Source organism: Ammospiza caudacuta, chromosome 6 (genome assembly GCF_027887145.1).
Source record: "Ammospiza caudacuta isolate bAmmCau1 chromosome 6, bAmmCau1.pri, whole genome shotgun sequence".
Lineage (NCBI taxonomy): Eukaryota > Metazoa > Chordata > Aves > Passeriformes > Passerellidae > Ammospiza > Ammospiza caudacuta.
The window spans coordinates 32,486,779-32,514,651 of NC_080598.1; the positions used below are offsets into that span (position 1 = coordinate 32,486,779).

The window sequence follows — 27,873 nt, forward strand, 5'->3', positions numbered from 1 at the left end:
CACTAAGAACCAAGGATTAACTTGCACCAGGCTGCTTCTCCATGTGGAGAGCAAAGTTCCTGTGAGGGAAAATCTCACAGACATTAATCCTGAATCCAACTCTGGCAGATACTGAACATGGCTGATTTGGGCTGACCTGCTCCTCCAAAATATCTGCCTTCTTAACTTCCAGATGGTGCCAAACTGCAGTCAGTGTGCTCTAATTTCCTGTCTGATGAAGAAACTACACCTACTTTTAACAACTCAAGGCTTTGCACAGACTGAATCTCCATCCTGACAGGGAATACAATTCACTTCTCAGACCCACTACTTGTACTTCCACATTTACTTACTATTCTTTTACAACTACTGCTGAACTGTGACTAGAATTTCATCATCACTTTCAATCCTACTGGTTTATGACTTTTATTGCAGTGTTTTATTAAGGGGACAGCAGCTTCATACAGCAATTTTCAAACATATAGAGAAACCTGATAAAGACTAAAGTGGACAATGTGAGAACAGACCTGAGACAGATCATATTTATTATTGCTTCAAAATAACTCCATGATGTAATGCACGCAAAATGTATTAAGGAATCAGGAAGTGGAAAAGTAGAAGAGGCTGATGTATGGGTTGTTTGGAGAAGCTTTCCCAGTGTTTTAGCATTACCACAGCATCCCAGAGAAAAAGGACAAGGTTTGTGCTTAAAAGTTGACCCTGTCTTTGCTTTGGATCAAAGGAACAGATGCATGCTAAGTCAGAAGGAGCTTGTGGGATGTTAAGTCAAGTATGTCCATGCTCTGGCTTGGGTGCCTGAAGAAAAATTTATGTTAGTGATCTACAGACTCCTCCCATTCCTTAAACAAAGAGCCAAGTCCACAATCTAACTTGTATCAGCTGAAATAAGTTCTCATCCTGAGTTGTCATCCTAGCAACTATTGCAATATTGTTATAACATAAGACAATCAAACACAGATTGCTCATTCCCAAATTACTCCCTGCAAAGGGGAGAAACATGGAAATAGGTTTATTTGTTCTGATTATATCCTACTTTGGACTCTCCATTACTCAAGGGAATCCTTGAAAAGCTGGGTCTGAAATAGCTATACATTTGCAGGGAATCACATATATTTTGCTTTTCTGACTGAAGTGCAGAGATGAGGCTCTTCACAAAAAGCATGCTCTGCATGCTATCACAGATCAAAATAAACAATAATTTATCTTTGAAGTGAGCTGGTTTTAGGCCAGAACATGACAGCAGATTAACAGAAAATAGCAATTCTGCATTGCAGGGAGACTTGTCAGCAACACAGAACATGGCACTATTGCCTCTGGGTCACTAGGAAGCCAGTTCCAAATACTATGCTGGAGAACAGCAGCACAAGACTTGGATCCCACAACCATGGTCCTGACTGACTGCCTTCAAAAAACACTCTGAGGGCTGTCAGTGCTGGCAGGCTCACAGAGCTCCATGTCTCCTGGCATCCCTTTCACAATTTCTATCAAGTTAGATGCCTGGTTTCCTGCTCCCAGCTGCTGGGAAATGTTGCTTGCAACCATATCATACTAGAACCATACATATTTCTAGGCAGAGTCTAGGACTGAAGTAGACTACTGTACAATATCCTATTACTATTAAACCTACAGTTTTCAATAATCTTTTTGTACTAAAGCATTACCTTTTTGTCCTCCAGAAACTACAAAATAGTTACCCAAGCACCATTAGAAATGTAAGGACAATTTTTTTCAGCAGAATAGATGACACAAGGACAGAATGACAAGCACTTTGCAAGGTACAGAACACTGAATTTGCATGTTAGTTTCATCCCTACCCCAGCAGCCCTCAGCCAGTGATGTTCAGGACAGAAAGAAACTGTTGAAAGCAAAGGAAGCCAACCCACCTTGTCGTTGATCAGCATTGACTTCAATTTATTGATCAATCAGCCACTTTATAGAACTGTGTTAATTAACTTCATGCATATTGCAAAATCTAAGCTCATGATAGGTTACAGAGAAAACTCCAACCCCTCCTTTTGTTTACAATACCTGTGGTTTGTCTATTGAAAACAGGATCAGTGTTCTCAGAGAGCCCAAGGACAGAATGTTTGCCTTTTATGGGAAAACTGAGAATCTTATTGTTTATAAAGTGGTGCTTGAGAGAGCCTAATTGTTCATAGAATCAAGCCTGGGAAATGCTTTACAACTACCTTTTACTTTTCCCTCTGCTGTATACCTTCATGGCCTCTTTCTTTAAGCCATGCTTGAACCAGGCTCTCCACAAGAAACACAAAACCAGCTTCAGACAGCCAGAGCACAGCAGGTGAGGAACACCAGAGCAAAGCAAGGCTGCAACAAAGGTGCACTTTGCAGCCAGGACAGAAGGATGCCAAGGGAAGCCATGAGCGTAGGGGCAGGGAAAAACACAACTGTCCAATAAGCAATCTGAGCTGCAGTGGAGGGCCTGTGCTTAAACAAGATGATGCTTGGACCTGGAAAAAGAGGTGTTAGGAAAGTCTCAAGCTAGGACTGAATTTGTCAAGGCTCTCCAAGCATTTGAGACCTTTCTAGATAAACCATGAAATTCAGTGAAACAGTGGACCAAAGGAAAACCCAAAACATACTTTGTCAGCGTTACAGACCGACAGCAGAGAGCAGCGGGCTCCTGCAGCAAGCCGCAGCACGGCTCGGAGCAGGGCTGCAGGGTACCTGTAGTGCCTGGTGTCCCGGATGGGCCGATCGCTGCTGAGTTTGTCACTCTCCAGCTGGTTAAAAGCGTGCTGCCGGTAGGGGTCCTCTCCAGCCTTCAGCACCTTGGAGGACAAGTAAGCCTTCTCGTCAAAACCCCGCCGGCTGCTCTTCTCTCCCGGGGGAGCCCTCGTCATCTAGAGCAGAGACAAGCATCAGAGCATCAGGGACAGCAGCTGGCCCATGCTTAGACAGAGGTAATAAGTTCAGACATTGCCACACATCTGGAAGTTGCCCAGGTATGGGGGAAGGCAGGATAGGCAAGAGCTTGGAAAGGAAAGCAGGAGTCCCCACAGACAGGGTGTTAAAACTGCAGGCTTTGCTGTTTGCTGTCCTTACTGACTGAGCTTGGGATGGAAGCTGCTGTTCCTGATAGCACAAGCAGAGCCAAGTTCCCTTTAGCACCTGTTACACAGAATGTGTGAGACTGCAGGCATTTGGAAACCCTTCCAGGCAATGAATGTCTGAAAGCAGTCTCCAGCCAAGGTGGCTGAGACACCATATTTTGAGGAAAAGCAGTTTCAGCCATTCAACAATCATTGCATACAAACAGAGAGGCAGCTGATTAAACAGGTTCCCTGCTGTGCCGTGCTCAGACTTGCCCAGTCTCACAGATGCCCTTGACAGAGTTGAAAGCTGTCCAAGACTGTCCTCAGTACCCCACAAGAGTTACAAGACCAGGGCCATCCCTCTCCCCTCCTAATTTTCCCTTAACTTTCCTAGGCCACAGAGTTAGTACAATATCAGCACCGGAAAACCATTCACAGGGTCATCAGGACAGAGGACAGGCACAGGTCTGGCTCTCTCTAAGGTACATGACTGTATTTGGAAACAACCCACAAACTCTAAAATACTTTCTTATAAAGCTATCAAGATTGTTTATAAAATAAAAGTAGTTTAACAAATTTTCTGTGGTAGCTGTTTGATAAACCAAATCATGAAGACAAAATACTCCCAGCTTTGCAAGGGAGTGCTCAAGCTCCCTAAAACTGCTGCAAGAGACAGATACCTGCACCTACACATCTCATCCAAAGCACTAGGTAATCCCCAGATCTTGAGATTCTTCTATGTAAAATAGCTTGGATGCTCTTTACTACTAGGCTTGATCACATTTCTCCCTCTGCTAAAGGTCTCCTTTCAGGAGTTACAGAGAGCAAGAGACCAGGGAATGGTCCTCAGTATCACACAACATGTTGGTTGGGCTAGAATTCAAGAGACCCAACACCACAGCAAATTCCTTAAGCAGGAGAGTGCTTAGAAGAACATTCATCTCTGCAACTTTCTCTGACAAGGGCTACCCTTTAGTGCAGACAGCCCTAGGAGAACCAGACAGTCAGATAAGATGATGGCAAATGAAATTCACCATAAAGAAGGGCAAGACAATGAACATTAGAAAAAATAAATTGAACTACTCATGTACATTGATGGATTTCAAATGAACCGTGACCACTCAGGCTACAGATCTGAGCATCCCTGTGGACAGCTCAAATGAAACCCTGCACTCAGTCTGCCGAGATGGGAAATGCAGCAAATTGAGTGCACTGCAAATGGGACAGAGAAATCTGAAACCATCGTGAGCAGTTATATGCAACCAGTGGCAGCCCAGCAGCCGTGGCCAGAGCACAAGCTTTGTCAAGCCTGTATCTGGAAGGAAGCTACTGGAGGATGAAGAGAAATTAGAAGTTAGGACTGTTCCATTTGGAGAGGAGACGAATTAAGTCAGGAAAAAAAAAATTAAAGTGGGCCATAAAATTATGCCTAATACAGCCAAAGTTAGCCTGAGCTCACATTTCCCTTTCTCATCATACAAGAATGAGGCAAACATCTTTTCATGGGGGAAAGAAAAAGAGCTACTATTTTCAGCACTGAGAAATTCCTTCAGCCACTGCACAAGCAAGGCAATGTTTATGGATCTGCCCTTGTGTAGGACACACACAGGCACACTCCAGTGGGTGAGTTTGCCTCTGCTCCGCTCCTCCGGAGTCCTGCTCTGCCACCCCTTCTCCAGGGATGCTGCTGCCATCCCCTCTGCCCCTTGCAGCCACCACCACATCACCTGGGCATGGTGCTGGCTTACAGGAACATCTAGGCTACTTTATGGCTGCTTGCACAGCCTGCTGCCTAGAATCTTCCTCGAGTTTGTATTTTCAGTATGATGAGAAAACAATTACTTTCATACCTCTAAAAACTGAAATGTTTTCTTTCCTTAAATCATACAAGGAGTTTTGCTGAACTCAGCTTCCATTTGTTTTTCCTTTTGCCCTAGAAAACAATGCTGATTTGAAGCAAAAGCCCAGCTTATCACACACCTTTAAATACTTTGCAATCACATGCTTGCCCTTTGATACTTATCACTTGTCCCTCCAAGTCCCATAAAAGCAACAGTTGGTTTTGGTTTATGTTGCCAGGAACATACTAGAAAATGCTGGAAATGACAAGATATCTTCAGGAGACATTTTTCCCAGGACAGTGAAAGGGCTGGGGAGCAGGGTCTGGCAGGCAGGAACAATCCTAGGCCCCAGCCAGAAGTGGGTACCAGGGCAGCCCCAGGAATTGGGCACCTCTCTGGGGAAGGACAGGATGAGGGCACACCTTGGCAGGGCCAGGCTATGAGGAGCTGGAGACCAGTCCTGCTGCAGCATCACTGGGGCAGGGCCTGTGAGACCCTGGGGAGACACCTCCCAGTCCCAGGGAGTGGGCAGGGACAGGAAGGCCCTTTATTGCCCTAAAAGCCGTGACATTTAAACTTGAACTCTCGGGGGTAATTCTTCTAGATACTATGGTTCTCACATTACTTATACATCAAAAAGTGATAAAAGAGCACTAGGAAATGATTGACAGTTAAGAGTTAAGTCCCACTTGCAGTTTTATCTCAGACAGTATCTCTTTGGGCTCTCTTCAAAGGGAGGATTCAGAGGATGATAGCTAGGAGGGCCTGGCTTCAGCTTCCAGAAAGGCAGCTAATCGATAGATAATCAACAAGAAACCAAACATCCATCTATGAGCACCAAGAAGATAACAAGGTAATAAATAGGGGCTAACTGAGATTTGTCAAGACCGAGTCATGTCAGACTAATCTAATTTTCTTCTGTGATAGAGTAATCAGGCTCAAGGCTATGGAGAAGCAGGAGACAGATACATCATGACTTAGATGTTTTTGGTAGGGGCTGTTAAGATGCTGTCATTAGCAAGCTAGAAAAGTAATAGTCTGGGTGAAACTACTGCAGAATGTGTGAAACTGGTTGGAAAGTTACTGCCAGAGCATAATTATTAGCTGTTACTAGAGCAGAGAGGTAAGAGCAGGTCTTTAGGGGTTTGTTTCCGATCCAGCACTACTCAGTATTTTCATAAATACCTTGGATTCAGACACAGTAAGTTTGTCAAATCCATAGGAAATCCAGAAAAAATGCCAGACACATTGGGTAACAGGGTTAGAATTCAAAATTAACTCAACACATAGAAAATACGTCTGAAAACAGTAAAAGCAATTCAATAAGGGCACTGCAGACCTTTACAGTTCACCAGGTCTGTGCTGATACAAAATATGGCAGACACAGCACAGTAGCAACCCCTCAGAAAAGCCGTAGACATTACAGCTCATTACAAACCACATGACAGAAAAGTCAGATTAAAAAAGCAGAGCAAACACAATCCGGAGTGCAGCCTAGACAGTTATGAACTAGCCTGACAAAGTGAATATAAAGCTTATCTTTAAGGACTGACTTGCTTTATCAGATTATATTCCTAGAACATAGATGTTGCACTACAGGACATTTATTGCTGTGAAGTCAAACAATACTTGACAGGAACAGTGCTGGTTCTCTATGAAACCCTGCCAAACCCTGTCTGAAGGGTGGACTAATATCTACCCTCCTCTTTCCTGTCTCCTCACCTTGACACCTCTCACTTCAGGAAGTAATCAATATAAGCAGATATTAGCTGTAGTGTATTAAAGGCACATTAGGTACAGCTGAGTGCAGAGTCAATACCAACGTTTTACCATACCAACAGGACAGTTCATACCCCTCAGTCCTTGATGTAGATACACACCCTCTATCCCCATGCTTGAGGCTGGAAGTGCGAGTTAGGGGAGCAGAAGAGCCCAGCTCCTTATGACTGCTGGTCTCTGATAGATTAAAACAAAAAAAAAGCTACAATGAAGCAGAAATAAAGATGAATAGGCACTGGAAATGTGAGTGTCTAGACTAGGGATTAGCAAACAGTTTGCACAAATTAAGTTTTGTCCCAAACATTGCTGTGACCTCCAAAAAAATTCACATATGAAAATTTCAGCAAGTACTGTAAACCTTCTAATCTTATTTCACCATTTCTCATTTTCACATATACTTTTCCCTTTCAGTGACAGAATGGAATCAGATGCTCTTCTGCTGTTTGAAAGCATGTTCTGATTTGTATTTTGACAAGGCCCAAGAGACGAGAAACTATTTAAATAGCAAAATTAACTTTGTAAGCAAGGGATTTAGGTAAAGGAATTAATGCTGTGCATGTCTATGAAAACTTGAGAGCCTCATTTCTCAACTAACACAGGGATGTTCCTCTAGGCCTGATTCCTTGTGAAATAGCAAGACTATAATAGAGACAGTGCCATTAATCTCTGTGCATTGTCATAGTCTGCCATCAGACACAGGCACATCAGCTGCCATGTGGTGCTAACAGCCACTAAAACCAGAGCTGGGGAATTCAGGGTCCCAAGGTGCATCCTTTTAACAGCAGGCTTGGCCAAGTTCAAAAAGAATAACCATACTCCAGGGGTCATGAGGAATCACTACTTAATTAGAGTAAGGTATGTAAAACTCTCAAAGGTAAGTGCAATTAATAATTTTACAGTTACTGTGAAATTAGTCCAGCAGCAGTTTTATGTGACAGGACATACACTTTGCAGCTCTTGCAGTTCTCACAAGCATTTAGTGCCAGTAAAACAAATGGAGTAGGGGTTGCCATGCTTCTCCTTTGTTTTAAGCTCATTTTCACAATTGCCTCAGCTCTGTCAAACCCCAGAAGCATCAATTGCAAGCCATCCCCACTAAGTGTCCTTCCATGGAAGACCTAACAGACCAGAAAGGTCTAATTGACCAATATGGACACAAAACAAGCCAGGGAGTAACAACTTGAGGCCCCCTTCAATTTACCCTGCTGCCACAGCCTCAGACACTTGCACTGCCATGAACCCCAACCCTGCCAGCCTCCCTCCCAATGAGCTCTGCATGCCCAACTCCCCCCAGCAGACTTCTCTCCTCTGAACTGAGGAGTGTCCAGTTTAGTGCCAATTTCAACCCATCATATTGAGACACAAACTTGCTGGCTGTGCAAATCCTCATTCCTCAGAACAAAGGCAAGAGCCAGCCCACCTCTGCAAACCCCCCTGGTGCTGTTGGGGCCTGCATGGTGCGACATTTCTCTGTAGGCTCACTCCACGTGCTCCACACACTGTCCAGTGACCTGAAGCAAAGTGCCAGAGAGAACAAGCCAGCACAGCACAACCACCAGCAGTGAGATGCTGGGAAGCAGAGCAGGGCTTGGGGATGCTACAGAGACAGGAGCTGCTCAGCTCTGTAACCCACACACTGGACATGGATGGGCTAGGACTGACACAGATCACAGGGCAGGACTGAGATCTGCAGCAAATCCCAAAAACTTCTGAGGGACCAAGCTACTCTCTGTGGGCTGAACCTGCAAAATTATATGAGCTAAATGCCTGTTGCCAAAAGCATTTGCTTTAGAGGGTGTGTTGCATTTCTAGTTTGCATTAGGAATCCCAGTGTACACAAGGATTTTGTGATGTCTCAAGAAAAATCTGCACACTTCTGCAAAAAACTGTTCCTAGTCCTCAGAGACAAAAGCCTGTGCCTGACAGCACAGGGCCTGTTTTATTCATGCTTTGTTAAACTGTGTAAAGCACTTTAAATGTGGTTTGGGAACCATGCACTTATGGAACTTCTACTATGAAATTTAAAAAAGAAAATTACCACAGTTAAATAGAACCATCACTGTTCTTTGAGAAGTGCAAGTGCTAACAGCAGAGCCCAGAGACCAATTTGAATGTTTCACTTGTAGCTTGCACAAACTGGAGTAACATGATGGAAAGAGTAAAGCAACTTGATCAGCTCTCATGGCACCTAGCTAGTCACAAAAGAATTTCTGCTGCCATTAACCCTGGGCAATCCTGAGGTGTGCTGCCAGTTCCAAGCTGGAGACCAGCAGCAGACACCCAGCAGGGCTATTTCCAACGCCCTCTGAGAAGAGCCCATGGTCACCAGCTCACAGGGCTTCTCGAGGCCCTGTGACAGAGCTGTAGTTGCCATGGGATGGCAAAAGTTAGAAACAGAGGTTCTCTGCTGGGGTTTGCTTTCCAGTACTAATGCTTGCCCAAAGTGCCTCTCTACCTCCCTATTCTTTTCTATAGCCTCTGGGTGTTTATTACCTTCTGTGTGTGCAGAGGCAATTCTCTGTCAGCTCTGCAAGACTTGCATCTCAGCTTTCTTCTGGTTTTGCCCTGAGAAGCCTTTTCTCTTCATGCCTGTCTCATGACTAGAAAGGCATGCCATTCCACCAAATAATTTCTATTTTGCTCTTCTTTTCTTACCTAACAGTTTTGCCAGACACTGAGTTGTTGACAAGGAAAGTGTCCTCAAGAATCTGACCTGCAAAGGTAGAAATTCCAAACAAGATAAAAAAGGAGAAACAACTACATTTCTGTGTTTGGTTTCCATAGCAATGTTCTCCCCACAACCAGCAGTTTTTGGATGCAATATTCAGACCCTCCTCCGAGAGATACAGAAGATGGTACAATGTATTCCATTTATTGCCTACAGCATAGGTTAGGTGAACATCACAGGCTTCTATGATGTCTGCTACAAGCAGACACAGGTGGTTGGTGTGAAGAGTTTAGAAACAGGATGTTCCTGACTTACAGGTCACAACAGTGTGTTGTTGATGGACAAGGTTTGGCCACTAACCTTCAAGCAGACTTGCTGTGGTTTGTCAGCTGGTCTTTTGGGCAGTTTAAGGGAAGAAAGCAACACAAAGAGAGCAAAACAGTGTGTGGGAAGTTTACAGGGAAGCAGCAAAAAAAAACTCCCTTGAGTAATTAAATTATTGTCTCTATCATGAGCAGTGATTCTCTGATACTCTCATCCAACTTCTCAGCAAAGAGAAGGGTGGTATCTGTCCCACCATATCATAGAAACAGGCAGTCCCCCAGCCAGGGAATAATGTGCTCTGACTCCATGAATCAGAAGGCTGAACAAATGCTTTATTAAGCTATACTATATTACACTAATACTATACTAAATTGCTTACTAAAGAGATACTATACTAAAAGAATACAAAAGAAAAACCCATGACTGTCTGAGACAGTTAGGACCCAGCTTTGGCCCAATTGGCCAAGGAATCAAAACAACCTTCACCGGTGTCCAATTAACAAATCACTTGGGGTAAACAATCTCCATAACACATTCCCTATGTGCAAAACAACAGGAGCAGTGAATAGTGGTAAGAATTGTTTTCTCTTCTCTCTGTGCTTCTCACTGCCTTCCCCAAGAAAAATCCTGGGAGAGAGTTGTGCCTGCTGCTCTCTGTGAAGAGAGCTGCAGCCTCAATACCACACTCCCAACTCCCTGCTATCCTGTGTAAGTACTTGCAGTCTTGCTTCTGAGGCAGCCACGTGGCCTCTGCCTAATGGTCCTACTTAGCCATCTCTTTAGTGTCTCTGTGGAGAAGCATCCTTCCTGCAATTGTTCATCCAGATCCTGCATGTCCTGTCTACAGGAGGGAAGAGATGCTTCCAGGAAGCCTGGCTGGATCACTTTGCCCAGATCTCAAGGACATGCAATGCAGCATGGGTTGACAACTGGAAGACAGCCAAAAGTAACACAGAGTGCACAAGTGCCAGCACTACAGCACGCATCAGTGTCATTCACTTTGCAAGCAGCAGCCCAAAGAGCATGGGATGCTTGTTGCTGCACTGGTTACACCAGCTCAGCACCACACTGCGTGCAAAGTTACTTCCACACCAACTGGCCTCTCTCCATGCCCACCTAGATTAACAAATGCATAAATCCTGCCAATTTGGATTCCCCTCTGAATAGTCATGATGTATATTCATTGTAGAATGATAATCTGAGCAGTTAGAATTTATTATACAACCTCTCACGTGACAGGTGCACAATACTACTCTTTATCCTGCTCCACTGCTGACCTAGGGAGATATAGTTTATATAGATATAACATATAGCATAAAGAGATGACTTCTATCAAGTGTGTCCCTCTTTGACCCAGCTGTTCAATCCTGAAGAGACTTTCAGCAGTTAACAAGGATTAGACACTAAACAGTGTTCTGGTCCAGATACCCAGAGGCAGGAAGACATTGTCCATAGCTGGAGGGAGGGGACATGATGCCCTAAGGTGTCCTTCTGGCCTTTTGTTTTCAGGAATGTTGAATAAAGCAAAGCAATGGGAGCAAAAAGGGCTTCAAAGATAGACACCTAAGGGCATTCTCTTCCAAACAGCTTGGAGGAAATAAGTCTGCTCAGAACCATAGAGATTCATACCCCAGATGAGGTAATGCAGTTGCCAAGGTGCATTTCTTCCCTCAGTTTGAAGTCTAATGCACACAAATGTCTATTATGAAACTGTACAATATATTTATGATATTTACATACATTGATTTTGTATAAAAAAGACCCACATGTCCAGACTCACATACATCTGGCTTCTATATTTATTCAGTCATTATCTCATACCCTGGAATAATGCTATTTGTTCCCTATTCAGCAAACTTTGTTGTGACATGAACACTACCATTTTTGCTCATATGAACCTTTATGCTGTTGTTTTCTGCTGGAGTGGAATACAATGTGGAAAACCCCATGAGAAATAGTGAGTGGATAGTTTTCAAAACTGCTGACTACCAACACAGGTGGGGAGTGTGAGGTCTGTAGGGTTGCTGTTCCTTGAAACAGCACTTGTTTTCCAAGCACATTTCCCTGTATCCATAAATATCCATGACAACATCTGGTGTCAGGGAGAAAACAGACAGGACAGCACACTCTTTGAATACCTAAGGGACTAGGCTGCTCATGCTGGCACCCCCATCAAAGCAGCAGCACTGTCAGAAAGAGAGCCCAGCAGGTAGCTGGGGACACAGCGCCTCTGGGTATGAAGGTTTTGCACAGAGAAGATGGTCACATGGACATGAAGCTGTCTGCATCCAGACATCTGTTTAGTATTACACAGGAAACCTACTCAGCAAAAGCCATCCAGGTTACTTACTGTATGCAGGAATACTGCTCTGCTAAAGGTCATACCTACACAACCTTTAAAAATGTGTTTTGAGGTCCTTCAGAGTAAAAATGGTGCTATGTGAAGCTTTTTTTCTTTTGGAAAAATATCCTTGTCTTCATAGATATTTAAATATGCAATGAATGCCTTTGGTTTCCCAGTGATTTTGAACTAGGAAAACAAAGAAGAAAAAGGAACAGTATTCAGTTAGTTGTCTTCTAACTATTAGATACTCAGTGGCCACTTGGGTATTACCTGAACCCTGATTTATAGCACCTGTATCAAGACAGACTGACATACAGCATTCTATATCAAGATGATGTTCCCATGGCCACCTGGTAACAGTCAAAAAGCCAACTAGACAGTTCAAATGAGGGTGGTCCATGTCTTCATAAATCATCAGCCACATAAACTGCATCTCTCCCTGCCCACTCCCCCACCTACACTGTCTGCACAGGCACAACATGTGTGCGTGCCTGCCTGCTGATTTACTAATCCATTCCCTTTGAACCCCAGTGACCTACATTCAGTCCTTTCCTCCCAGTGAATCACAACTGTCTGGAGTGACAGATGCCACCACAGATATTTTCACAGAAAAGGAGAAAGCAACTTTAGGCCTCATAAGCTGCTAACACAGTAAGCAGTGAACTGGTTACCTAAGAGATGAGCAGAGATGGCACTGAGAAGCAGGCACCACTCACCCAAAGTATTAAAGTACTTAATTTTGTTAAACTCGCAGCTCATTTTCTTTGCCTTCAAGATCACACTGTAAGGGCTTTTTCTAAGGCTAGTGAAAGGAAGCTGAAGTACCTCTTTAATAATTCATCCTCAAGAGCTTTAAATTGAGATTAGAAGATTAAGCATAAAATAGTGCGGTTTTGCAACTGGCCAACATTCACACTCCACAAAAATACTGTGCACATGCACAGCTGAGCCAGGAAGACAAAGGGACACCTCAGGACATTTTACACCCCCAGCAGGGACAAAGTCACCCCTACAGCAGGAGATGGGAATTTCTCCCTGTCTTCCAACAAGGAATTTTTTTTTTTCTAATGTGTTTTTGTTGGCATGTCTTGCTCAAACAGTCATGGTTTTAAATATAAACCAATTCTGCACCAACTCTCTCCGCTCTCCCCATGTTAGTCACCAGACTGACCCTGTCCCTCCTCTCACAGGTAGCTGCACCAGGCAGGTGAGAAGCACTGCACATCCTGCAGATGGAGCCGGGCGGCAGTCCGGCCCCAGGAGCCACACTCCTTCCTGCCTTTGTGCCAGCTGGGCCCAGTACCATGCTGCTTCTGGAGGCTGGCCCACAACCCCAGAGCCTGCAAGGGACCTGGTCTTCCCAGGAGATAACACCTGAACAGTTTCTGACCGTGATGAGTCCAGTAATTTGCCACAATGCTCCACACAGCTCCTCCTCCCGTTAGCTTTGAACATCACAGAGAACGGCTTTAGGCAGGACATATTGTTTGGGAGTCAGACAGGCCCAATACGAAAATGCAAATTGTCCGTAAACCAACAACCAAAGTGACATTTAGCAGTGTGACTTAATATAGCTCCTCATGTCACTGCAGAATCATGACCTGGTTTCTTAGAGAATTTCAAGACTGACCTTCAGCTCACAATGTAAACTTGTATTTTGGAGGTTTGAAGCTATGAGATCTACTGCCAAAGACTGTACAGACATTCCATCTGTAGTGACAATAGTGATGGTGCATATACATCCATGATTTATTACAAAAATGAGTCCCTTTGTATAAGATCAACTTCACTCACATCTTCTCTGCTAAGCATTCAGCCCTGCAGCATGCAACATTGTTTTCTAATAGTGGAAAAACTCACTGCCTATTCATCCATGAAGATTTGAGACTATCAGGCCATTGCCATTTTGTTTAGGAACCAAATGATATTCCATTTTAATTGATTAATTTTTCAGTTACTGCATTGCTCCAATTCCAGGACTTAGCAATCAATGGGAACTGACAAAACCCTCAGAGCTGCACTCTGCTTCTGTTTGGGTCTCCATTTGCAAAGGCATTAAATTCACCTCTCCAACAGCAAATTTAATCAAGGATGCATACCAATGAAGAATCACACAATGGGCTCATATATGCCTGTCAAATATGAAAAACACCTGTGTTATGCTATGCAGTTATCCTCTGTCATTCCAGACTTCAATCACTAATAATAGAGGTTCCCTCAATATCCCCTCAGCTCTGCCATTTAGTCACTGTCAACCAGGAAAGAGCTGGGCACATAAGGAAGAGTAGAACTACTGAATCATCACAAAAACACACTCAGGACAGGTATTGCCACAACCACTGCTCATGGAAGTTCCACCCATCCACAAGTGCTGCAGCCCCTCACACAGCCCCTTGTCTCATTCTGCAGGCGCAAACTGCAGCAAAACAAAGTCAGTAATAATGAGGATCTGGGTCCCCTTGGGACCAAGTTACAGGCCTGACTGTGATTTCAGGCTTCAAATTTTTTAAAGCTGTGCTGTGTGAGATATCAGTGGGGCCTTAGTCTGGACACTTTTGGCACACCATTTGTTTCTGTTGTACTTTGCACATGATTTCAGGGAAGCAGAGGAAGAGCTCCAGAGAGCTCAGTCGCCTGCATGAGGGCACACATTGGCATGTAATTATGTTCAGTCTTGCCAGTTAAAGCTTTTAGTGGACATGCATGATAGAAGTAGCTTTGTACTGACACTTACAATTCAGGATTGCCCTTTTTGTTGAGTGCCTAGCCCTACAACCTTAAATATGCCTTTTTTTATATTGGCCTGGGGAGGAAGGGACAAGAGAGAGAGCTGTAAGCTTATGAGTGACAGCTGTATAAAGACCTGTATATATTAAGAGATCATGAAGAGTGCTTCATCAGTACATCTTGCTTAAATATCTTAATTAGGGAGAAAGATTGAAGAATGCTATCCTGGCAGTTGGCTGGATTGTGAGTGGTGAATGCTATTGGGCATGAGAGCTAATGTTCACATTGTGGTTGCAGGGACCTCACTGGCAGCTGCCTTTGTGCTAATCAAAAACAAGATTTGAACAGTTAAGTCTGTTTTGTTCAGTATAAGGTGCTCTGCTGAAGAGTGCTGCTCTTTATTGGCATTGGGGTGTGTTGCTGGTCCATCCACCTTCAGCACTGGCAAAGAGAAACTGCCTGGAAGAGGGTATGGTGATGAATACACTGCCTGTGTGCCATTGGTCCACAGCCTTGCCATGGTCAGGCTACAGAACACTTTTTACTTTCAACCAGCTTAGGTAAGAAATGCTTATTATAGACTGTGATGCAGAATTACAAGCTAATTTCTTTCTCATTAACCTTTTGTAATCTAGGGACAGGCCTCCTGCTCCATATCTATAACAGTCTTTTCAAGTTTTTGTGGGTTATCAGGGTTTGGAGGTTTTTTAAAGTGTATTTTGAAATATCTTTGATGCTTGAAACAACAGTTCTGCTTTTGGTTTTATTTTTTTTTAATATACTTTGAACAAACCTCTCAGCACATTTCCTTTCTTCATGTTTGTTCATTGCCCATGTTCCCTTGTGGAGCCAGAAATGCTGAGACCCAACAAGAGCAAGCCAGAAATGTGAAGAATATCTCAACTTTTTTTTCTGTTTGGGAGGAAAAGCTGTTTTACATACTCCATACCTCAAACAGGCTGTTTTGCTCTTAATCTTTACATCACTACCACAACTTCCAGCTACAGATTTATACATTATTTGTCTTTTGGGTTATGAATGCCATTTACAACATAGTTAAAATGGTTTCTAAACAAGAGCCATTTTCCAGAGCAAATAAAGAGTTGTAAGAAAGGGAACCTTAGTGCTAAGCAGTTTAATTTTTCTAAAATTCTGAAAGATAGCAGGAAATTGAGTCCTCTCTGAGTACTCTGTGTGTGTTTGTTTCTCCCTGTTTGTATTTTTATTGTGGCTGAGATTCTGCTGATGTCACTGACAATTTTACCACTGAATTTAACTAGTAATTTACAATCACTCAGACTTTTACACTGTGTTTTTCTGAACACAAACAAAGCCTTTGTGCTTCAGGCAGCTTTTTGTGGAGAGGAAAAAGCAGAACTCACTGAGCAGTGCTCATCCTCATGAGCAACGCTGTGGGTTTCATGGAGCTGCACTAAGCAGCACTAAGCCAGAGAAGTCTTTGCATTCCAAGAGGCAGCTTCCTTTATACATGCTAGGACCCTGGCAGGATCACCCTTAGGGAGGATGCAGGAAACAAGATTTCTCTTTTTTAGGAGGCAGCATTTTCACAGAATCACAGAATGGGCAAAGTTGGAAGGGATCACAGTGGGTGATCGGTCAAACCTCCCAGCTCAAGCAGGGTGATCCTAGATCCACATGGCACAGGATTGTGTCCAACTGGCTCTTGTTCTTCCATTCTGTTTGATCAGAGAGCATCTTTCTTCTCTATTGTCATAACAGTGTAATTAGACTGATGCTGAAAAAATAAAAGCTCTAGAAACTGATTGCAGATGTCCCATCCTGTTCACGGTTGTATTTAAGCTGCTGACGGGACAAAGGAAGACTCCACAACCTCTCTGAGCAATCTGTTTCACGTGAATGGTCACCCACAGAGGACAGAAGTTCCTCCTCATGCTTAGGCGCATCACTTCCTGCCCATTGCCTCTTGTCCTATTGCTCAGGACCATCGAGCAGCGCCTGGCTCCACCCTCTGACACTCTCCCTTCAAGACTGAAAAGGTCTCCTCTCAGTCATCTCTTCTAGAGGCTGAGCAGGTCCAGCTCTCTCAGCATTTCCTCACAAGAGAGATGGTCCAGTTCTCTCCTTGTCTTTGTCATTTTGAGGTCTTTTCTCCTCTTCAAAGCCAGGCCTTCTCAGGACAGGTCTTTTCTTCTTCTAACATCAGCCTCTATAATTATAGCAGAGTCCCCTACACCTCTGTAACTGCCACTCTGGAAGTTCCTTCCCTTCTCCTTATCTATTGCCCCATCCTGCAGTATTTCCCACTGGATGCTTGTGGACAGGAAAAATGGCTATGTATCCAAGCTACCAAGATACCCCATGCCATAGGCATGCTGTGGAAGGACCTGCTCCATCTCTGCCAGAAACTCAACATACTCTGCTACTGGTACCTTCCCTCTAGTAGGATTTTGCCACTGCCCAAAACAGTGGAAAAATGGAAAACAAGAATGAAAACACAGCAAAACTCAGAACTACTGCACACACAAATAAGCACCACACTAGGGGAGAAGTTGAACTCTTTGCCTTTTCCCAGGCCTGCCATTGAATGTGCTGCAAATGATACCCATTTCCTTCAACTAGCCTAAGCCCTCCAAATGTCAGATGAAAGACTCAAGCTGTTCTTAAACTCAAACTGCAGGATATTCCAGTGCTCCAGAATGCATTTGGCTGCTCATCTCTCATTGCCTGGATGGGTAGCAATCAGGCAGTGACAGACACACACCAACAGCCTGCAACTGCTCCTAGCCTGCTTCAGGCAGAGGGAGCAGTAGGTCTCATGTTTGGAAAGATCCTAAGGTATCATAAACCTGCTGCAGTTTCCCTTTACAGCACATTTCTACCTCTGATTGCATATGCAACACCAGGGCACAGGCTATAAAGCCCAAGCCTACAGTTAATACAGAGATCTGCCTGCATTTCTAGATGTTTGTTACCACAGCAATACCACAGTACTTTTTAGCTTGTTTTGTTGCTTTTGGGTTTTTTAAAGCAAAGTCCTTATCCAGTGCACACAGAACCAGTTCCCAGTTACGTGAGAAGGAAACCTCACAGTGTGCTGTGGATGTGGCAGAGCCTGCTGCCTGGGAGCAGGGTGCTGAAAGGAGATGCTCAGCTCCTGCCTCAGCCCCACGGAGAATGCAGGGCTCTGCCCACTTCATTCACCAAAGCCCTTTCTGACGCCTGCACCCAGCATGGTGTTGCTTCCTACCCACGCTGATCAGCACCACATCACTGCACTTCTTACCTCTTGGGGAGCTCTTGTGATTAACTTTTCTCAGAACACCCATCAGATTCTTAGGAGCATCTACTTTCAGCTTCTGCCTCAGACAGCTCAGCCAAAAGCAGCTTACAAGACCAGCACAAATAAAATAAAGCCAACTTTTCCTTCAATGCTAGAGTATGCTTTGGGTCTGGTAGTGATCTACAGAAGCCTTAAAATGACCATCCTAAGACTGTTTTCCAGGCCTGCCATATCAACACACAGCTTGGACAACAGCTTGTTTTTCAGCATACCATTTACAGGCTACTCCAAAGCATGTGAAAAAGACAAAAAAAAGTTGAGTAACAGCTATTTACTCCTCAAATATAACTAATTGTAGTCATATTCAGAATCAAGGCTACCCACAGGAGAACCCTTCCAGAAGCAGAAAGAAATAAAAGAAATCTGCTGGCAAAAGAATGTATCTTTTTTTAAGAGTCAAACACTTGGTACATTTGGGTAATTTTGGAAAGCTGGCACTTTAGCAACCAATGCCCCAAGCTAGCAGAGCAGAAGAGCTTAGAAGCATACTTCATTAGAAACCAGTGAAGTTAAACAACAGAAAATTGTCTCCCACCATCAAACCTGTTATGAGGAATGTCCATCATAAAATGGAACAATTTTTGCACACCTGTCCTGCTGATGCACTTGGATTGCACACAACCCACATCTGTATGCCAGTTCACAGAGGGTAACTGCCTGGTACTGCTCCTGCAAATGAAGAATCGTTCCTTAAACACAGGCAGCACAGGTTTGTACTGCAACACTAAAGGCCTGGAACTGATAGATATCTGTCACTCATGCAAAACAAGAAAATTAATAATTTCATTAGAAGACAGCAGAAAGGTATCTTTCAAAAGTTCACTGATCTTTAGTCAGAGATTAGGGAAGAAAACCTGTTTCTCATTGCAGAAAAGTGATTTTTCTCACTAAAGGCAAAATTGTAACATGAGAAAGAATGCTTCAGAAATGGCTGCCTTGGAGAGAGACAATTGACACAGACCATGCACCGTAGTGAAGGCAATGCAATAGCAATTTATGTCTCTGCATTAAGCAGTGTCAACAGTTCAAATCCTACTGTGCCAGGCCTAAGACATGCTGATAGGTGTCAAGAGAAAAGATACCTATCTCAAGGAGCTGATTAACTTGGGAACACTAAAAAAAGCCATTAAAATCTCACCGGCGGAGGCATGTCCCATAGCAATCACAAGTAAATGCTCATTTATTGTGGTTTTAATCAATGGAGTTGAAAGTGTTTCATTGGTTTTGCTGCTGGGGCCTCTGCTGCAAGTCTCAGAGATCACCTCCAGCTAAAGAGGGGTCTACCCACTGCAAACCACTAGTGACTTTATCAAAGGATATATGTGTGAGTGATCACATCTTGAGCAAGCTCACCCTCAGGAGGGTAACCTGGCTTGTCCCCAGCTCTTGGATACCCCAAATCCTGCTTACCAGTGCCCAAGACAAGAGAAGCTGCAGAGGAAGGAAGGCAGCTAGGTCCCAGAGCTGCTTGCTCCACCATCCATTTCTGCAGGATGCCTCTGGAGCTTTTAAATGAAAGGTATTCAAGACAAACCTCTGCTTGATGGAGATGAAAGTGTAACAGCCAAATTGATCAGATTTGGCATCTTTTTAGGTATGTCAATTCTTTTGATAAATACAGGGAGGCATTCTGATCTCCAGTGCTTTTCCTCAGGTGTCCAAATTTCTTGCCAGTATTACCACTCAAAAAGTAGGAGAAACTATAGAACTGAATTAGTACTTTGAAAAAAACAGGAAAGTAAGTACAAAGATGATAAAAATCCTCTGTACTGAAAAAAAAAAAAAATCTCTGCAACAAGAACCTCAAGGCTTTCACTATATACAGACACAAATAACATGCACAAATCTCCCATACAACTCAGTTCAGAAACTGTGAATGTAGCCATGTCTTTGGTTTCCTAAAAAAAAATTGTTCCTTTTTTCCTCATCTGAAAGTGAGGAAGATGTACAGGAATGTTAAATAGCTGCTGTTCTCTGCAATCTAGAGAACAAGGGGAAAACCAAAAGAAAATAAAGCTGGTCCTATCTTGCTACTTGCAATGTACTTCCCCTCCAAATTAGTTTTCTTTATCCATCCTGCCAGGTGCCCTGCAAGCTCTTCCCATCCCACATCACTTAGATGCTCTGAGTCAGAGGCTGTCAGACTTTTCTATCTACAGGTTAATATTCTTCCTGAGTTGTGCAGCCTTTTAGGCCAGTGGCTCAAACTGCAGGATATTCCCAGCAAGGCTGCTCCAGCTGTCCTTGGAGCTGAACTGAGAGCTGCTAGTGCAACTGGCACCTTTCTACTCTGTCCTCCACTCAGTGCTCAGCTGGAGCTGGGGGTGCAGCAACTGCCCCAGCAAACGACCATCTCTAAGCTGGTAACATCTTCACAGATGAAAGATCCTACACTTACTCCCTCACTCATCAGTTATGCCCGTAACAGACTCCTCCTCTTATAACATATAGAGCAATATTGCCAGAACCAATTTCCAAATGACTGATACATTTCGTAGGGAAGCAGCAAGTGAGAAAACCATATATAGGAAAAGCACCCACCCCCACCCTCTGTTCTCCTACACACATTCATCCCTTCAAGCTCTTCCCAGAGCATTGTGTTAATCTGTGTGAAGTAGTAAGTGGGGGAAAACTCTCTCAACTTCTTTTAATTAATAATGACTATGTTACCCTTGACTGCATACTTTCATGTTATCAGGCAAGTAACAGACATCATCCCTCTCATACCCCAATGTTAATACCAGGCTAACAACAGGAATTTTCTTTGCAGTCAACCCACCTGAAGCAAAACATTACTAGAATGGTGTCTTCACCTCTACTCAAGTGCTTTAACCTTGAGTACAAACATCATGGCAACAGAGCAAAAATAGGTTTCCTCAGAGACCACAGCTGGCATCTGGTAGAGACAACCTGGCTTTTGCTTCTTCTGTTTCCCCCCACACTCCTTCCAAATACTACTAACATCCCTCAGTGTCTTCTGCTGTCATCTTATTGCAGGGGTTCCATACTGTTGTCTCCTTATCACAAAAGTTTCATACCTTCTTGGTGTTTCTCATGGGCGCTCCCCAGAGCACTGACTTTCTTCTCCACAAAGCAGCCAAGTGACTCCAGTTCCCTTCTCAACCAGCCACCCCACTCTTTTATAGCGCTCTGCTTCTCATTGGTCACAGCTGTGGCCTGTTCCTAATCCTTGATAATTGGCCCAGCTGCAACTCCTTAGGGGTAAGATTACTTTCTACACTATCTTTACTTTCATATATTCTATCCCCTACATCTTCTCAGCCCAGCTACTGGAAGATGACCTCTGTCTCTAGACATAGCAGGGCCCACATCTGCAGGTATGGGACTGCACTGGCTCAGCCTGTGCCTCTCTCATAGCCCAAAGGGGAGGCAGTACCCAGGGACAAGGAAACAGGCATTATTTGCAGACAGATGGAGGGATGTCTTGGTAAGACTAGTTTCTCCTGCATTTCACAACCATCCTTAGCAGTGTCCCTACCAGCACCTGGCAAAATCTGGCAGAATGGCATAGTTGCTTATCCTAACCTGCAGAGCAAAATATAAGGTTAGTGCCCTCTCAGAGCAAGAGGAGCTTGCCTGCAGGCTCTCAAATCAAATATTCTCACTTTCAGCAAGCCATCACACTTGTCTACCATTTCTGCCATTTGTGTGCTCCCAGAAAGATCTTTTAGAGGACACAATCAGTGATGTTCACAAGACTGCAGTCATGTCTTGCAGCGCCCTTGAGAAATGATTAACACTCCCTTTCCATCTCAGCTTAAAGGGAAAACTGCAAAGCACAAAACGGCTTCATCAAACATCTACTTCCAGAGCTACACAAGTCCTTCACCCAAAAGGCCTTGCTAGTGTAAAACCCACAGTATTTTACTTAATTAACTGCTTCCAGCAGCCACTGAAGAGCAGGTCTTCATTAAAAACATTGACCCAGCTGTTATGCTTAAAGGACAGACACAGCTGAAAATACCAGCTTTGACATACTGAGAGAGCCAGAGTGAGATTTGGCCCAGTACAGTACAAGTGAGCCCACCTGCCACAACACTGGCCTTCTCAAAACACACTCCATTCCCCCTGTAAGCCACCTATGTGGGCTTCCCCATCTGCCTCTACCTGCCACACTGGCCCTCGAGGCTCCAGGGCTGGGGGCAAAGTCTTTGCCAAGTCAGAAGAGGGCTCAAAACTCATGTCTGAGACAGCTTCCATACGTACACTTCCTTTTTAGTCAGGGAAGGAAATGTTTCTCCTTCGCCATCTGTTAATACTATGATATCCATCTGGAGAGGAAGAAAGGAGACAAACCAGCTAAAAGAAAATTTTCCCAAGGAGATAAATGGGGGTTATTGGCTAAAAAACCCACCAAAATCAATTCTGCAGTAGTCCAATAGTTCCTAGCTTAGGAGGAAGGCTCCGCTGCACCCTCAGCAAACATTTCAATGAGGCTGATGTGCTTTGCAGCCTGCAAGATGTTCTTGCTTTATTCTCTGCAAAAGACACAGACCTTTCAAAACCTGAAGGTAAGCAATTAATCCCTGGTGATGGAAACTAGGTTTCACATAGAACAACCTAATAAGCCATTTTGAACCTCTAATTCTCTGAACTTTGCACAGACAATGGACTTTCTCTTTGAATTCTTCCAAAATGGCCACCTGAGGGAGGGCAGAGAGAAAAAGCAGGATGCAAGATGTACCCCAGGCCAAGCTGTTAATTTTTAAATTATCATAGCAAATTATTTTATTGCACTCTATCCCTTCCTTTCTAGTGGCAGTATGGGAGAAAAGCACATAGATGTTTTATGAGAGGGCAGCTGTTAAGGATTTCAACATGCTGTGATTTTTCCCTTTCATCCCTGCAGATCTAGATATTTTTGAATATGCAAGTTTTAAGCATTTGCTGATCAACAGATAGCAAGCTTTGTGGAAACTGCCTCAACTCAAAAGTTACTAGTTCATTAACTAATTAAAAGCATAATAATGGTAGCACAGCAATACCATAAGGAACCTCATCTTTCAGCAGACATCAAGGATTGAAAGGATTTAGAAATAGTAAACAACAACAGACACATTTCTGAGGAATTTCTGAGGATGTGATTAATCTCTATCCCCTGACATGATAACAAGAGAAAGGTGCCCATGTTTATGATGAATTCTTCTAATTAAGAACACTGTGCAAATGGCATGTGTTTCACATGAGGGATTTTGTCTGAACCAAAAACCAAGTTCAAGGATAAAATTCAATTGCATAGCTAGGTAAGCACAAATCACAGGGACAATTTTCTCTGTCAGGCAGGAGCCAATGAACCATTCCTGGACAGCTCCTTACTGTCTGCCTCATTTGAGCCATTTCACCTCACGCATTGCAAGATGTCCCACCTGCAAAGAGAGACCTGAGCACTCTCAATTCTGCCTCCTAAAGACACGCAGTGAGGAGAGGCATCATCCACAGGGGGCAAAGCATGCTGGCACTGTACATCAGCAGGGTATATTCACTTGAATTTTCCTTGTCACCCCTGCCTTCCCTGCAGAAGAGCCATGGCTATTTAAACATGCACTGAAGCTCCAAGGAAGGGGATGTCAGTTGAATGCCCAGCGGGAAAGACATTCAAAGAGAAAGTCAATGGAGCCTGAGCAATCAGTGTAAATCAAGACTTTAACCTTTCTGAGCCTCCTTCAGACTCTTGATATGTAAAAGAAGATGCTTAAACACCACATTTCTGAAGAGTCAAGTGCACATGACCTGTCAATGCAAAAAATGTTTATTACTGAAAGTACCAATTGAAGTGTTCCAGTCTTATTGTCTGTGGACTGTTTTCCCTGTAAAAACCATTGGGCAGAACAGATGCCACTACAAATCTGTTTAATGTAGATATATGGATTTGCTTTCAATGTGTACATCTCTAGTAGATGGATCCTAGCTTGATGCAATAGCCAAGCCCTAACTAATCTGACAGAAGCAATTAAGTCATAACTACAGCAGCCAGTACCCCAGCTTCTGGTGCATAAAACCACAGTTTCTGTTTATTGACCAGCAGAGAGAAATGTGGCTGCCTAGCAGCTGAATCAGATGGGAGCAGTCCCCTTCTAATGCAGCAAAGGAAACTTCCAAGGAAAATCATCCTCTATCCAGTGCTCTCTGGGGTAACACAATTAGGCCATGACATACAGACAGGTCATTTAATACAATAGGAAAAAATCCACTGATAGCATTTCCCTTGCCTGAATGGAAGGCATGCTGTTAAATTACCTCTGAAGTAGCAGACAGGCCTCTCTAACAGAAATCCTCTCTTCCCAAACCACATATCTTTAAAGGGCAGCCAGCTCCAGCCCAGTCACATCGAATTCTACTCTGTAACCCCAGCATCCTTAGATAATCTTTCCTGCTAGTTCCAGACACTGGTTCCAATCTAGCTCAATATAGACAAATATAGATAAAACCATAGCATTGTGCTTACTACATCCTATGTTGGCAACCTATTTAATGGGACAGGGGAAAGGAAGAGCTATCAGATGGTTTTTGTACCTCCCAAAGCAAGCCAGAAGCTCCAGGAGCCACAGTGCCATTTCTACAGGAAGCAGTCAGCATCTGCAGGGAGGCTGCAATCATTTTAAGGCAATATTAAGAATCTACATTTCAGAAAACATTCAAATATTTAAAATGTATTGAAATTGTTTTAAATATATTCTAACACTTCCACATTTTCTCTATACTAGGAGAACACAATAAAGACAAAAAAAAGTCCTGCACTCCACAATTCTTTATACATCTTTCTCATCCCAAGGAAGCACCAAGCAGACTCCTCCAATTCAGAAAGCTAGTTCAGTTAATCAAGGAGAATATTGCCATCACACCATCGCACTCTCAGAAATGTACCAAATCCATTTCATTAAAGCTAATGGAGTTGTTTTAAAACATGCTTTTGGGAAATGCACAGCGACAAGTTCTTTCAGGTCAGCACTTACTAAAGCACAGTATAAATACCTTCCTCCTTGCTAGACTTGCTGTCTGTCCTGAGAACAGACAGCTGAGCTGCCCTCTAACATCAGAGACATTCCCATGCAGTTGTTTTTCACACACTCTTTGGTAACACTGGAGGTACTGAACTGGCAGGAGAATTGTACATAGTTCTTCTGGAAGCACAGCCTGTAGAGAGTCTGGATGGCACTACCAAACAGGTGGCGATTTTCTACTCACCCTTTTCAGGAGCAAAGGTATTTCTTCTAGATCATCAGGCTTTTGGTCTGTTTTGGCCATCTTTTCCCTTAACAAGTCCAAAGAGCCCATTTCTGCTTACATTGCAGAGCGACACTGAAAAACCAGTTCTGCAGAACAAATTCTGTCCCACTACCCAATAGCACCATGGCAGATATTCAAGAAGCAACAGCAAGTCTGTGTCAAACAGGACAGACATACCAAAGGATGTTGAGTTGCGTGTGCTTGTTAGGAGCTTTCTTGAGGTGGCATATTGCTTCTGACCTGGAAACATTACTCCTCACCCCTCTAATCAGGAGAAGTGCTCTCCAGCACAGAATGGGTTATCCAGCCCAGGTACAGGCTGTACCCTGGGGCCCCACACTTAGACTGCCAAGTTTTCCCTGCCTGCTTTACAGAATTATCGGCAATATGACCCAATATCACTCGCCAAAACAACAGTGTAAAGGCCTGGCCAGCCATTTGTAACTTTTCATCTTCCAGCTGATGTTGTCCACACTGCTGGAGCCTGAACTAGCCAAGTACACCGTCTCAGCACAAAGCTGGGTCAGTAGTGGCAGCAGCAGATGTCTGACATTCAGACTCCTATCTGAAGGAAAATGAGAACAACCAGCTAAATTCACCCATGTAAAATTCTGCTCCTACAAAAGTAGACAATGTTGCTGTACTTGCATTTGACTATTAATAACCTGTGGGGAAAAGGCCACATGCCCAGTCAGATGGTAGTGCCTGTGACAACTCGTGCCACATGCCACCAACCAGGCATACAAGAATTTCAGCATCCAGCACTCAGTTTTTATCTGTCTGCACAAAGAATAGGGCAGCAAGACAATAAGTGAGTGCATGCTGCAAACTCCAGGAACATATTCCCTGATGAACACTTTTTTTCTGCAGAGAGAATGATTAAAAGTGTTACAGTGTATTTTCCACTCAGAAAAGCAATTTACACAGAATACTGGTTTAAGCACGTGGTTACAGATGTCATTTGGCATTGAAAACAATGTAACACGGGGAACCTCACCTTACCCTGATAAAGTTAGGAACATAAGTCTTCAAAAGCAGAATTCAGAACAAAGAAGCACCATCAGCCCCAAGGAGCCCTGCTGTTCATCACCCCAGCCAGTTAAGGAGCACTTCAACACCATTCAGCAGTTGGACTGAGGTGGGAGAAACTGAAGTCAGCTTCCAGAGCTCAGCAAACACCCTGAGATTTACTCCAGTACAGCCTGGGGAGGAAGTTAATCATTATGGGAAGTCATGGTGCTACGTGGAAACAGGTTTAATGATTAACATTTACACATCACCAGGAAGTTTTTTCTAACCTGTCTCGTGTCCTAGCAGCTTATTCTCAAATGCTACTTCTTCCCTCAAAATGAACATGCAGAAATAAATGCACACCAAAACCCAAGTTGGCATTTGAGGAAACTGAGGTAATCTAAGAGGGGATTTCCCAAAATGTTCCCTCCAGACACAAGCCAAATTTGTTTCTCCCAAGGTGTCCCAGCCCATTCAGGTTACATACAATATGTGGCAAAGTGGTTTTAGGTGCCAAACCACCACTGGTCACAGAAATTACAGCAGGTGGGGAGGTGGTCCAAATATATCATCAATGCACAATGTAATGAGGGATGACCAGTCACAATAGGAGCTAGAACAGGACTAAGCTTTAATTGTCTCAGGGGTAGTAACTGGAAGCCAGTAGCAAATTCACTGAATATGTGTTGGCACACAATTAATAACCAAGCTGTCTTGGCTTCACTGGTATTTTCATCAGAGTTAATAACCAGAGGTGAGCAGTTCTGAATAATGCTTTGTTTCCTTGCAGCAGAGCTCAAGGCTTAATCTCAGCTCTCCATCAGGGGAATGGGGGAAAGAATGCCTTCTATCCCCAACTCTTTATGTCATGTCCAGAGGTTATAAACTCCAGGACAGAAGCTGTCTTTTCTGTTCATGTTTGCACAGAAGAGCCTGCAGCCTGGACAGCCAAAGAGATCTGCAGATAAACAGGAAGCACCCATACTACAGGCCTTGTGTGAGGTCTGGGATAGGAGCAAGACAAATGGGAGATCTCACACAACTCTTACATGCAAATTGCTTGAAAAAAGATGGCAAGGCAACTGGTAACTCCAAGCAGGCTTGTGGCAGCCCCTAATGGTTTAATTATTCAACTAGTCTCCCTATCTCACTCTCTCTTCACAGAAGGGCCCCAAACAAGTGCCCCCCATACAGAAAGAACCTGCTACAGAGACACACATGCAGCTGTGAGCTGTGCACTCCCCTGGTACACAGAGTTACACCTAGGGCAGGGAAAAGGAGTTTTCATAGAGAAAAGCTTCTCTCCACATATGTCCTTTGCACCTGAAACCTCAGTACACTGCTAACCCTCACCCAGCTCCTGCCAAGCAGTTCCAGGTAATGGCTGGAGTCACCCCCATGGCAAACCCAGTGCAGACCTGGTTGCACAGCTGCTGAGCCCACCCCAGGATAGGCAGCATCTGACTCAGATGGGTCCCAACTGACAGGCACTGATCAAAATGCATCTAAATTTACCCCTTTCAAATATAGGACAGTGATAAAGGAATTTACCT

General features: G+C 43.8%; 1 protein-coding gene across 1 annotated transcript in view; it reads right to left on the reverse strand.

Annotated features, from left to right (window-relative positions):
- Nucleotides 1-27,873, reverse strand: part of GALNT16 (polypeptide N-acetylgalactosaminyltransferase 16) — a 74,465-nt gene that overhangs the window by 34,804 nt on the left and 11,788 nt on the right. Inside the window, exon 2 of the mRNA XM_058806826.1 lies at nucleotides 2,689-2,864. Within this exon, the coding sequence (XP_058662809.1) occupies nucleotides 2,689-2,864 (176 nt within the window). The remainder of the gene's footprint in view (nucleotides 1-2,688; nucleotides 2,865-27,873) is intronic.